Source organism: Ruditapes philippinarum, unplaced genomic scaffold (genome assembly GCF_026571515.1).
Source record: "Ruditapes philippinarum isolate M1 unplaced genomic scaffold, ASM2657151v2 ctg4150_1_1_1_1, whole genome shotgun sequence".
In the NCBI taxonomy this organism is placed as follows: Eukaryota; Metazoa; Mollusca; class Bivalvia; order Venerida; family Veneridae; genus Ruditapes; species Ruditapes philippinarum.
In genome coordinates this window covers 38,596-52,831 of record NW_026853135.1, presented here as the reverse complement: position 1 = coordinate 52,831, position 14,236 = coordinate 38,596, and the positions used below count along the sequence as shown (strand labels likewise).

General features: G+C 33.9%; 1 protein-coding gene across 3 annotated transcripts in view; it reads right to left on the bottom strand.

Annotated features, from left to right (window-relative positions):
* The window catches only part of LOC132734720 (uncharacterized), a 67,948-nt gene extending 54,140 nt beyond the window's left edge, over positions 1–13,808 (bottom strand). For 2 of the 3 annotated variants that reach the window (XM_060721522.1, XM_060721544.1), the window contains exons 1-3: positions 12,962–13,112; positions 8,878–9,052; positions 4,889–5,091 (exon numbers count right to left, since the gene is read on the bottom strand). In XM_060721522.1, coding sequence (XP_060577505.1) covers positions 4,889–5,091; positions 8,878–9,001 — 327 coding nt within the window. In that variant the 5' untranslated portion in view covers positions 9,002–9,052; positions 12,962–13,112. Of the gene's footprint in view, positions 1–4,888; positions 5,092–8,877; positions 9,053–12,961; positions 13,113–13,564 lie in introns of those variants that run through there. The other variant, XM_060721533.1, reaches the window with a different exon arrangement.
* Between the last annotated feature and the right edge of the window lie 428 nt (positions 13,809–14,236).

Below are 14,236 nucleotides of genomic sequence, written 5' to 3'. Positions count from 1 at the left end.
CATATTGTGAAAAATGGCCGTTTTCACTGAAAAGCCTCCTGTTACAAGTTCAAACTGCTATGAAACTATGAAAAATGCTTCAATACTAATCAAACTTGGCACAAATGTTGACTGGACCATTGCCTTTGTAACGACATGCTCAGTCTTAAATTTCCTGTTACCATGGCAAAGTTTAGTAAATGTCACTTGCCTACCGAAAATCGAATTTTTACGGTATAATACGCATTGGTGTATTTCTAAGAGTCGACAAAATGCCAAAATCTCGCTCAAAACGGTGGTTAACCCTTCCCCCATGAGCATATTGTGAAAAATGGCCGTTTTCACTGAAAAGCCTCCTGTTACAAGTTCAAACTGCTATGAAACTATGAAAAATGCTTCAATACTAATCAAACTTGGCACAAATGTTGACTGGACCATTGCCTTTGTAACGACATGCTCAGTCTTAAATTTCCTGTTACCATGGCAACGAGGGGACATCTCAAAATTGCCAAAAATCACTATTTTGCCTCGATTTTTCCCATCAAAATTTATTTCAAAGTGCTGCAACTGCTCAAGGGATTGAGATAGAGTCAAAAGCTTTTCAGCGTTGGTTAAACGTTACATTATGATCGACCTGGGGTCATTTTTAGCCTCTCACAAGTCCAAAATTTTCTTGGTGATGAGGGGGACTCCGCCCCCCTTCATACCCCCCTAACAGAAGGGGGCACATCCCCCTTCTGGCAACCCCCTGATGTATCTTTTGGATGGGGGCGGCGCCGAAAAAGTGCTCAATTTTTTAAGCAACATTTCTCAAACGAAAACTTATGTTTGGGGCCCAAATAGGACATTTTTTCACTATTTGAGGCCTAAAAAAGGGGGGGGTCGAAAGTGCGTTGTTTCGCGTAATTATGTGGTAAAGGGTTAACAAAAAATGATGAAAAATTTTGGAATCACCTAAAAACTAGTTTTTCCATGTTAACATGTGGTATTTCACCTATTTTTGGTGAAAAATTGTTGTTTTGTAACATTTATAATTTTTTAAGTTAACCCTTTCCCCCATGAGCATATTGTGAAAAATGGCCGTTTTCACTGAAAAGCCTCCTGTTACAAGTTCAAACTGCTATGAAACTATGAAAAATGCTTCAATAATAATCAAACTTGGCACAAATGTTGACTGGACCATTGCCTTTGTAACGACATGCTCAGTCTTAAATTTCCTGTAACCATGGCAACGAGGGGACATCTCAAAATTGCCAAAAATCACTATTTTGCCTCGATTTTTCCCATCAAAATTTATTTCAAAGTGCTGCAACTGCTCAAGGGATTGAGATAGAGTCAAAAGCTTTTCAGCGTTGGTTAAATGTTACATTATGATCGACCTGGGGTCATTTTTAGCCTCTCACAAGTCCAAAATTTTCTTGGTGATGAGGGGGACTCCGCCCCCCTTCATACCCCCCTAACAGAAGGGGGCACATCCCCCTTCTGGCAACCCCCTGATGTATCTTTTGGATGGGGGCGGCGCCGAAAAAGTGCTCAATGTTTTAAGCAACATTTCTCAAACGAAAACTTATGTTTGGGGCCCAAATAGGACATTTTTTCACTATTTGAGGCCTAAAAAGGGGGGGGGGGGTCGAAAGTGCGTTGTTTCGCGTAATTATGTGGTAAAGGGTTAACAAAAAATGATGAAAAATTTTGGAATCACCTAAAAACTAGTTTTTCCATGTTAACATGTGGTATTTCACCTATTTTTGGTAAAAAATTGTTGTTTTGTAACATTTATAATTTTTTTAGTTAACCCTTTCCCCCATGAGCATATTGTGAAAAATGGCCGTTTTCACTGAAAAGCCTCCTGTTACAAGTTCAAACTGCTATGAAACTATGAAAAATGCTTCAATAATAATCAAACTTGGCACAAATGTTGACTGGACCATTGCCTTTGTAACGACATGCTCAGTCTTAAATTTCCTGTTACCATGGCAACGAGGGGACATCTCAAAATTGCCAAAAATCACTATTTTGCCTCGATTTTTCCCATCAAAATTTATTTCAAAGTGCTGCAACTGCTCAAGGGATTGAGATAGAGTCAAAAGCTTTTCAGCGTTGGTTAAATGTTACATTATGATCGACCTTGGGTCATTTTTAGCCTCTCACAAGTCCAAAATTTTCTTGGTGATGAGGGGGACTCCGCCCCCCTTCATACCCCCCTAACAGAATGGGGCACATCCCCCTTCTGGCAACCCCCTGATGTATCTTTTGGATGGGGGCGGCGCCGAAAAAGTGCTCAATTTTTTAAGCAACATTTCTCAAACGAAAACTTATGTTTGGGGCCCAAATAGGACATTTTTTCACTATTTGAGGCCTAAAAAGGGGGGGGGGGGTCGAAAGTGCGTTGTTTCGCGTATTTATGTGGTAAAGGGTTAACAAAAAATGATGAAAAATTTTGGAATCACCTAAAAACTAGTTTTTCCATGTAAACATGTGGTATTTCACCTATTTTTGGTGAAAAATTGTTGTTTTGTAACATTTATAATTTTTTTAGTTAACCCTTTCCCCCATGAGCATATTGTGAAAAATGGCCGTTTTCACTGAAAAGCCTCCTGTTACAAGTTCAAACTGCTATGAAACTATGAAAAATGCTTCAATAATAATCAAACTTGGCACAAATGTTGACTGGACCATTGCCTTTGTAACGACATGCTCAGTCTTAAATTTCCTGTTACCATGGCAACGAGGGGACATCTCAAAATTGCCCAAAATCACTATTTTGCCTCGATTTTTCCCATCAAAATTTATTTCAAAGTGCTGCAACTGCTCAAGGGATTGAGATAGAGTCAAAAGCTTTTCAGCTATGGTTAAACGTTACATTATGATCGACCTGGGGTCATTTTTAGCCTCTCACAAGTCCAAAATTTTCTTGGTGATGAGGGGGACTCCGCCCCCCTTCAATCCCCCCTAACAGAAGGGGGCACATCCCCTTTCTGGCAACCCCCTGATGTATCTTTTGGATGGGGGCGGCGGCGAAAAAAGCGCTCAATTTTTTAAGCAACATTTCTCAAACGAAAACTTATGTTTGGGGCCCAAATAGGACATTTTTTCACTATTTGAGGCCAAATAAGGGGGGGGGGGGTCGAAAGTGCGTTGTTTCGCGTATTTATGTGGTAAAGGGTTAAGTCATCATTTTCACGAATGATCCGCCATATATTATTGCACAATTTTGCGTTATTTATTGCACGAACCGTGCGTTATTTTCACATTCCGGCGTTACTGGATATACACGGTGTTATTTACAAGTGACATTCACAGGGACGCTGATCATTTCCGCTACACTAGTCTAGTTTAATCAGGATGATAACGCTTTATCAGAAACTCGTGCTTACTTTATAAGCGGAGTGTTCTGTCCCATGATTCAAATTATCGAAAAATAAAATTTTTTTCAGTAGATCTATACAATAATTGTTTTAAATTATACAATATATATTTTCAAATATAGAACATACATAAAGAAACTTATCGCACACAAATATGTTTTATGATGAACAAATATTCAGCAGGATTGAATAAATATTATGGTATAGCATATTAAATTTACAATGTATACAATATTGAACAAAAATTTAATTTATTCAATGTTAAACGTTGCGATATTCAATAATATTGAATATCGCAACGTTTAACACGCCATATCTATATATATATATATTACTGCGCGCTGTACAATTGCAGTTGATTTGCAAACAAAGGTATTCGTAACCATTTTCTTTAATAATGCAATTAAATAAAAAGGTTACTTTTGCGCTTTTCGTGAAAGAATAAGATTGTTTATATTTCCACTCGACATGATAAAATGCCACATATTTTAATCGCCGTCCCAGCTCTTGAAATTAAATGTATGTTGCATTTTATCATGTTTCGTGAAATTATATCCCATATTTCACTCAAACGAAAAAATATCCTCTTAATATTTGATATATATGATTAATTCTATTTTATTAAATAATTGTAAGTCATAAACATTAATTTTGCCTTTTAAGTAAAAATATCGTCAAATATTTCCGAAACAAATTTTCCACAGCTGCAAAAGAAGACGACCTCTCGCATGCTTCTTTTTAAAGCAGCAAACCTGTATCCCTTGTTGAAGTTAATATTCCTGTCGTTACATACGATATAGTTTACGTTTAATTACCAGTTCGATAAAATATAAACAAAAAGATATTTTATTAGTTTTCTTTATGCATATAATACGATTCCGGATCCCTTCCGTCATACCGTTTTGGTAACCTGTGCGACGGAAATCGACGGAATATAACGAAGACGACGATTACCACTATTTATTTCAATAAATGTGCCTCTTAAGCATAAATCTATTTTGTGATGTTCAACCTAAACTAAACTATTGAAGTTACATTGACAGAAAGGGCCAAGTTTAACCCTTTACCAAGAAAAAATGAAAAGGTTTTGAAAACTTATTCTTTAATGTAGAAATTATGAGTATACAGACCTTTCGAATGATTTACAATATGAAACTGATTAATGAAAGATAACTTTGTAATTACATGTATTTATACATTTGCGTCTTATCAGCCGCCATACCTTTTGCCAACTATTCACAAGTTACTTGTATGTCTTATCAGCAATCTGTTACTATTAATAGATTTTATAACAATAACATACAACGTGTAGTCACGTGATTCTTACAAGAGCACAGGGAGAATCTGTTTATAATAAGATAAAATAATGAAATATAATAGGTCTCATAAGATATAAACAACCAAATAATTTAAATGTGACATTTCAAATATCATTCATGATTTATCAATCATAAAATAGCAACGCTTGACACTTAGAAAAAGTAAAAAAGTACCGGCAACTAATAAGTGACTGAAGATATTGCAACAAAATAATGGATTACCTCTTTTCTTTCAAATCTGAACTTTTTAACTGCTCCATTTTCCATCATGTGAACATACTTAATATGCGGAACGTGATGATTTCTTTTTAGATTTTGAAAATGTTCATGCAATTCATCTGTTGATACGTCAACATCTAATTGGTCAGGAAACTGGTCGATATACCTTCTTTGTCTTTTATCTGTATCTACGACCTTCACCTTAACTGAAAAGTAGTACTAAAAGCCTTGGATGTACAATCACTCTATGGCACAATGGGCACACATAATTCATTTTCCATAAGTATTTCTTACAAATTATGAAATATTAATAAAAACAATAAATTAAAATTATTAAATGTATCATTTTGATTAAATATATATATCTTAAAAAATTGATAGCCTTCAGAGTTATTTATTATGGATATTGATATGATTAAATAATGATATTTTGTTCTAGAACAATTTATTATCTACTACATATTGAAATGTCATTTGTGATCATGTTAGTTACTCACACTAAACCAAGGACATCCATAAGTAATTGTTCACGGTTTGTTGTCACGGTTTATACCAAATACTATCAACATAACTATTCATCGTTTACAGACATTTTATTGTGGACCAAATCACTTAATTAAATAATCAAAGCACAGAAGGCGCTGAAATTTATATGGTCTCAGAATGTCAGAAAGGTGATGGTTGTGAGATTATAAACCAATTTGTTTTTGTGTAGTGGCAGCATTGCTGTTTCCAGTGTTACCCAAACAAATAAAAACTAGAAATTGTCACAAAGTGCCGAATCCCCCCCCCCCTCCCACCACACACACGAAATTGTCACAAGTGCCAAATATCCCCCCCCACACACACACACCACATGCGCGCGCGAGTGCTTATTTAATAATTTTGCACATAGGATGATGATAAGCAGAATGCAGTTGTTTATAGATATTTTTCAAATATTTGTGAATTTTTGTCCTACATCAATAAAATAAATTAAAGTTTGGATTTGAAGTTTTCTTGACTTCTTTAAGGGCAATACGTTCTTTCTCCCTGATATTTCTGTATTTCTACTCAGTGAGATCTATCTATTTATATAGTGTCATGTTGATACCTTTCATAGTTCTGATTTAAACATATTGTATTGCCAAAAATAAGACATATACATACATGTAGACAGTTACAATACAATGACATGATATATTTGGCAAATGGGTTGACCCACAAGTTCTCTCAACATTAGCAACGGGTCTTCCCTGATGCAATAAATTACAATAACTTATTTTACAAGAATGACTATCAGTAAGATAGAAGTAACAAAACTCACACATAAATAGTACTTGGCTTTAAAATGATTTTAGGTAAGAAAGAACAATAAAAATGATTGGGTGTCAGTGATTTTCCTATGTATATAACAGACTCCGAAAAAAGGCCTCTTCCCAATTGAAAAATTCTTTAAAATCATGCAGTTTTCCCAAAAATCTGAACTTAAACCTGCTTTTTTCTTCCCAAATAAGCAATTTTAGCGATAATTTTTCCCAAAATCAAGAGGCTTAGGCCTCTTCCCAATTAAGCGAGAAAATCACTGGGTGTACATGTTCTCTAGCTTGAATGGTATTTTACGATGTTAACTGATTTTTATATATTTGCGTTACAATGACTTAGAAAACATGTACATTTGCCGAACATAACAAAAACAAAAATAGATTTTGAGAAAATGAAATATAGAAGAAAAAAATAGAAGAAGAAATGAAAGAATCTTTTCTATTGTTTTGCAAAACTGAAAGAAAAATACATTAATATTTATTGGGATTGTGCTGGTTTGTTTTCAAAATCAAAAGCGTTTGCTTACTTTTATGAAATGCTGAACAGTCAAAAATAGTTTATTATTATTTTCTAAAGATAACTCTTTGTTACCAACTAAAAGTAATTGGACATTTAAAGGGTGAAATTGCCTTAATTCGTTAAAAAGATCAATTCTCTCATTTCGATATTTCGGACAAGTAAACAAAAAAATGGTTAACATCTTCTATCTCATAACCGCACGAACAATTTGCATCCTGTGACAAATGATTGCAGAATAAGTGGAAATTTAAGTTACTGCATGCATTTCTCATTATGCAGTGTAAAACTGAGAGTTTTCTTTCACCTGTAAGGTACCATTTTGGAGTGTCTGTAGATCGAAAGGTTGATTTCTTTAATAGAGATTTAAAATGTGACAGTTTCTACAGATCTTGTTCATAGTTCTTTCATAGTTCTCATGTTATATCCTGGACAAAGTTCAAAGTATTTAAATGAACAAAGGGCTATAACTCCAAAATTAGGGTAGAAAGGTTAACGGTTCTTCCACACTGCACTTGTTACATCTATCTACCTACACAGTTTCAAGTTGATACCTTTTATAGTTCTCAGGTAATTTCCAGGACAAAATTCAAAGTGTAAAAATTAACAAAGGGCAATAACTCCAAAATTTGTGATGAGAGGGTTATGGTTCTTATTCACTGGACTTCTCAGTAAGTTTATATGGCTACAATGTTTTAAGTTGATACCTTGTGATGTCCCAAACAAAGTTCAAAGTGTAAAAGTGAACAAAGGGCAATAACTCCAATTTAAGGCAAGGCAGAGTTATGGTTCTTTTGCACCGCACTTTTCCTCATTTGTGAGCTCTCTACCCACAAAGTTGCTTGTTTATAGACTGATGTCCCGGACAAAGTTCAAATTGTAAAATAAGCAAAGGACAACAACTCCTAAATAAGGGAAGGCAGAGTTACGGTTCATTTGCAGTGCACTCCTACTCAATGATTATATATACCTACAAAGTTTCAGGTTGATACATCTTGTCGTGTCGTCCCGGAAAAGGTTTGAAGTGTAAAAATATGGGACAATATCTCCAAAATTAGGCAAGGCAGTGTGACAGTTCTTTTTGGACTGCTTTTCTACTCAATAAGATTTATCTACCTACACAATTTGAAATTGATATATCTTGTAGTTTTAGAGCTATATCCCGGACAAGAAATCTGCAACGGGTCGACCGACCGACTGACCACCAGCTGACTCCAGTATAGCTTAAGGTCTTCAGCGTACCCGTTTATATATATGACATGACGTGAACGCTGAAGATAACCCCGTAGGGAAAGTCCACCAATAATCGTGCCAGGAATCTGACACGCTCGTATTTATTTATCGAACATGCCACGAAGTAAAGTGAAGCATACCTTGATAAAACGATATATAATCTGTTGATAGGCCAAGGATGGACTAATAAAAATCTTATAAGGAACATAAACTACCTAATAGTTTCCGACAGGTAAAAATTTCGGCACTTGGCCGCCATATTGCCATAATGTTTGACCACGTGATTACGAGATTGACCTTTATGAACCCATGTGCCTCCAATATTTTTATAGATTACTTTTTTTTAAGATGTTGAATAAGGTTATTTACTGACTGTTATATTCAATAAAATCATATTTAAATACTTAAAAATTTATGAAAATAAATGAAAACATTATCTTGAATAACAATATCGAAATCAAATCAACAAAATGTTCTAAATATAGTACACAACTCTATTAAAATCTGTTCCCGCGAATGACGTCATACGAGGTCTCGCGTGGCACTTGAATGTCATGGCCGACTGTAGTCGGCGAAAATTGATGTTTTACAGTTAAATAGGCAATTTTAATGACGATATTAATATTTTATTACTTGAATTGGTATAGAACGATATTTAAATAATTGTTTTACCGTAAAATGCACAAGAATTGATCGGGTCAAGTGTATTTGCAAGTGAAAAACAAGAATAAATCAACTTATGTTATTCTGGTTAGGTTTCGTAACGGGTCTAATCCAAAACTTTAATGCCGCATCTGATGAAAAACAAAAATGTTAAAAAGCGGCTTATAAAGTTTTGGAAGCCAGAACTAACTCCAGTATACCCTCTTTAACTTCGTTTTTCTGAGGTATAATGAAAATAACATTTATAAGTAACAATTTGTAGAAAAAAATCCCACCTGTTGCTGGCTTCTCTACATTTCCTTGAGAATAGGGAATGGTTTTGGCGATGCACGACTGACGATTCAAGCTTATAACAAAAACCATTGCAAGGAAGATGTGATTTATTAACGAAGTCTTCATTTCTCCAGCGGATCATTTATAGCAAGTGTATCTTCTTTGTCAATTTAGATTCTGAAAAAGAGTTATAAGCTGTTTTTATTGTTGTATATGAATATTAGATTATTATTTTAGATACACATTGTACATGGTATGGAAGTTCAACTTCCAAGTATCGAATGAAAAAGCATTTATAAAGAAATAAACATTTCTTTTTAATTTTCTAATATACATAAATGATAATAACAGTTCAAACTGCGATTGACATTACGAAACTTCGGTAATCCCAGTTTGTTTATATAAATAAGATTTCTACATTATTTTTACTTGATTTATTGGAGAAGGAAGAAATAAATTATAAACGAAACTGTTCTGTTTCAGTTCGTTTTGAAGACGCAAAAGTTAATTTCTTTTATGATTTCCTCCACGTAGGAGAGCCAATGTTAGTATTTTTACGATTGATTATTTTATTAGTTTTATCATGAAGCTAAATATGAGATTTTTCGGGGGAAAAAAATCCTTAATAAACCCTTTATGATATTCAACTAATTAAAAAATAGTGATAATAAATTGACCCTCTATACCTGTAAAAACATACTAGGTACCTTGTTTTTTCTGGTATATAAGGTAATTTTTTTTTTATAATTATTTCTTTATCATAAAGAGTTGATCTAGGAGTTTTAAAAAAAAATCATTTTTAAAGGGATGGGATGATGGCAAAACCCTTTTAAAAGGAAACTTTATTATAAAATATAACTAAAAAAAGTCATTCCGTAGTTTACAATAAACATGGTCACTTAGGCGTTTGCAATATATTATGTAAGCATGCACAGAAGTTTAAAATTATAAATAGACTTCCTTGGGTTCAATTTAGTTAAAATTTTAAGTTATATAAATGTACGTAACGGAAATATAAACATTCTACAATCTATTCTTTAAAAGGTGTCATCGTGAAATTAATATAATATTAGCACGCTGTCAAAAGGCAAATACCCCACTATGTAAAGCGGAGGAAGTTTTACATTATTTATAATAAATGTGATTCATTCCGTAAAAAAGTGTTCACACACTATCCCAAAAAGTATTCCAAGCCCCATTTTCTAAATCATAAATACCTCCGAAGAATAACCCTCTTCCCGGGAAAACTTCCCTTAGAATAGCATAATAAAATGAGCTGCGTCACGACAAAACCAACATAGAGCGTTTGCGACCAGCATAGATCCAGACCATCCTGCGCATCCGCGCAGTCTGATCAGGATCCATGCTGTTCGCTTACAAACTCTATAACAAGTAGAGAAACTGATAGCGAACAGCATGGATCCTGATCAGACTGCGCGGTAGCGCAGGCTGGTCTGGATCCATGCTGGTCGCAAACCCATTATGTTGGTTTTGTCGTGACGCGGTAATATTTCAATTATTGAAATAGTTTCGCTCTCTCTATACTGGCATGCGAGCAGTTCCCGTACAGAAGCAGTACCCGTATTTTTCATTTAAACGCTTGATTTTTACTTGCATTCTTCAAAAATTCATTTCAAATCAAGCAGATACATAAACGAAACAAAATCTAAGTGTCAGTTCGGCAGTACGTATATAAAGTCTCATTTAAAATCACTTTCACCTATGCGTCGTCAAAACGTGACCTTGTTTTCTCTGGGGGATTCCGTTCTTGCGCGCATGCGCAAAAATACTTACACGTGAGGCTTGTTAAAGGGTTTTCCACCAGTACCACCTGTTTACAAATAAGTAGGCAATGTGATTAAAACTTGTTTATTATCTTTAATTATCAGAATGTTGACCAATATTACTATATATAATAATTTTATGGCTTTGATGCGTAAAATATCATGCATACAAGCATGCTATTGCATGTGAATGCTTTGGGGTAACGGTACCGGGTAATTGATACCCGCGTTTAGTCTACGCTCTATTTCCTGAATTACATCTATTTATCTCTTAGATAATGGTCTGTTCAACAATTGTAAATGAAAAATAGGTCCGATATAATAAAATTGTATAATTATAATGGGTTAGATTTTATGTACGGGAACTACTTCTCTTCATACAAAATAATGGATAACTTCGGTACCCCATATGAGGCCTCATAAGTAAGGGTTATTCTATGTTTAGAACATGATGGAATTTCCATGATTTGTGTGACGAGCTGAATATTGATGTGTAACATTCAAATTTTGGTGAGTGAGCGTAATAAAAAATAATGTTTAAGTAACTATGATTTTTGTACGGGAACTGCTCGCATGCCAGTATATAATCTTGTTATCTGCCCCCGTGTGAGATAATAAACCAGATTATATATATGGAAATGATTTTTTTTCGTATGTTGATATTTATGCTACTGAAAAGGGAAGATTTCCCAGTAAGAGGGTTTCATCGGGGGAGGGGGAATGTCTGAAAAATACTTTCTTACGAATGAATAATATTTAATACAAGAAGGCAACTTCCCCTAGACGTTTGCGTATGCTTGTTAAACTGTGTAGACAATTCTCCCGAACATTTGCCTTTTGAACTCTTACTATGTTATATGAATTTCACGTATTTGAATACAATCATTTTAAATAAGCATCGGTTGTCGTCCTGGTAATTTAATGTTAACTAAACAGTACAAATTCAATATCATTTAAATCAGTGATTTAAAAAGTAATTTTTATTCACATAATCTACTGTATTCCTTTTGTGGCCTACAAAAATGAAGAAGAAAAAACAAACAAACAAACGAAAATCACGCGCTTCCCTAGAAGTCAGTGTACCCGGTGTCGTACACTTTTTTAAGGAAAAATAAGAAAATTATTTTATAGTTAAAAATTCTTCTTATATTTGATATAATTTTGAAAATTACATCCTTTGCCCATAAAAACTGATGACCAAAACGTTTCTATCTTAAAAAGGTCATACTTCTAGGCGCACTTGATTTTAAGCAACGGGAATGGGCCAAATTTAATAAATAGTGGACTCGGTTCCGCACACAAGGCCATTTTATACTGACAGGTTATTTTACATCTAAAACATGTTTTATAAATTATTTAACATCTCTAAGTCCAGATAAGATATATTTTTTGCAAATTTTCAGGACTACAAATAAATTTAAAGCACATTCTTACTACAGTATACAAACATTTATTTCCACAGGAAACATGTAACAGCAATGGAAACATACTTTTTTACCACTTGTAGCTAGTAAAACAGACATAAAAATAATTATTGAAATTTTTTTTCATCTATTAGTTATGATTTGTTCGATTAAGAGTTTGGTATTATTTTAAACAAAAGAATCAAGGTGAAATGACTTGGCGTTTGGTAGTTAGAAGAAGTTAATTCATGTGCATACAGGGCCTATTTACCCTTCTTTGTTGTAGCCTGTATCAGGCTACTTCCCCAATCCAAATTACTACCTTTTTTCCCCAAAAAACAGTCTAAAATTCCCCTTCTGGCAAATATTTCCCCTTTAACTGAAGTATAAAACTTTCTAGTTTAAAAATAGATAATTGTTTTGTCCACTGAAATAACCCAATAGAGGGATACCTTGATTTAATACAATTGATGATAACTCAGAGCCTCAGTTTGAGTTTGCAACTTTCTAAAAACAGCATGGGAAATCCCTGCTGCCTTATTTTTTAGTGCACATGTGATTTGTTACAACAATATGGCGACCGATACGATGTCACTAATGTAAACAATGTCACAGAACAAGAAGAAAATACGATTGAGTGACGTTTGTAATTGTTTATTAAAAATTGGATGAATTGATGACCTTGTTAGTGCAAGCCCATGTGTCCGAGTAGCACAACCACAGGTTGCAGTATCAGTGTTTGGACACCCCACCCCTATCTGCCCGGGTCCTGTGCGGAAAGAAATACAGTAAAGAACATTGTAACATTAAAAACATTATTTTTAAACTTTTACTTTAATAATAAGCAAATAGAAATCTACATGTAGAACTATAAACAGAATAAATATTTCTTCGTGTACCTTTAATTCTGTCAATTTCTTTATCTCAATGTTTCAACTATCTTTATTTGTTATATTTTCTGTTATCTTTTCGTTACTTTATTAAAAATTCGTTCTATTTGTTTACATGACGTCAAAATGGTTTACATGACGTCAAAAAAGTAGGTTTTCCAGTAAAAACTGGGTTAATAGTGACGTCACGATATCTTAATAGTTAACAAAATGGCGGGATATTCTGTGCCTGGTATGAATTAACAAATCGAGGTTGAAAATAACATAAACCGTTTTTGTAGATTAAAAAAAAGTTCCCCTCGAGATATTTTTCTAAGATTTTTCCTCTAAAGTTTCTACTTTTCTTCTAAAAGCAAAGTTTGATTTCTCTACGACAAATCTTTGTTGTTTATTTTCCGACGCCATTCATATGAAGATGAACAAGAGAAAGCACGTGTCATGTTTTTAAAATGTACTTGAGGTTCTCGGGGTCGTTTCATGTATATTTTACAAAGCTGGATCTACAAGATGTAACAGTTTAGTTGCGACAGACTCTATATGATGCAAAACTTCAAAAACGTGAATAATAAGCAACAAAAACATCAAGTCACATGGAGTAGAAATTGCACTTACTTTTATGTTTTAAGCGGAATAGAATCCCGTTGAATTTCGAAACAGATCTTTCTACGACAAATTCACATTCGGAAGATTCCTTTATTGCCAGTCTCCATCCAGTTCCGTAAATCCTATTTCTGACTTCTGAATGACAATCATGATGACTCCTAATTTTAGGAACTTTAATCCAGATGAAACATTGCTCCATATGCAAAGTTATATCTGTTAGCAAATGAAATATGTTAACGAAACACATCATAATTCAGTATTCAAATTCATAATTTAAGAACTGCCCATCAAGTTTCTGTTCTAAAATCACAATGTTTATTCTCGGAAATGGATTGAATGACGAAAACAATTTTGTTAACATATGACGTAACAAAATGTATCGCGCTTTTTATAGATAATTCCGCTTTCGGAATTGTACGGTCGGTGGCATAATTTTAAGTGACATTTGCAAATTTTTTGTTTTTGTTTTTCACTTGATTTATTTTTTATATATATTTTAGCGTCTTTGTTTTAGCGTTTTCGAAAAGTAGTAAATCTAACAGTGAACATTACTCAGTATATAGATCTAGATACAATATCACCATGCACTATATTAGATCTGTATATAGATATGACCGAGTGAACATTGAACAGAATTTTGAAGCTCCTAGATCTATATATTTTTTTGACCGGTATGACTTG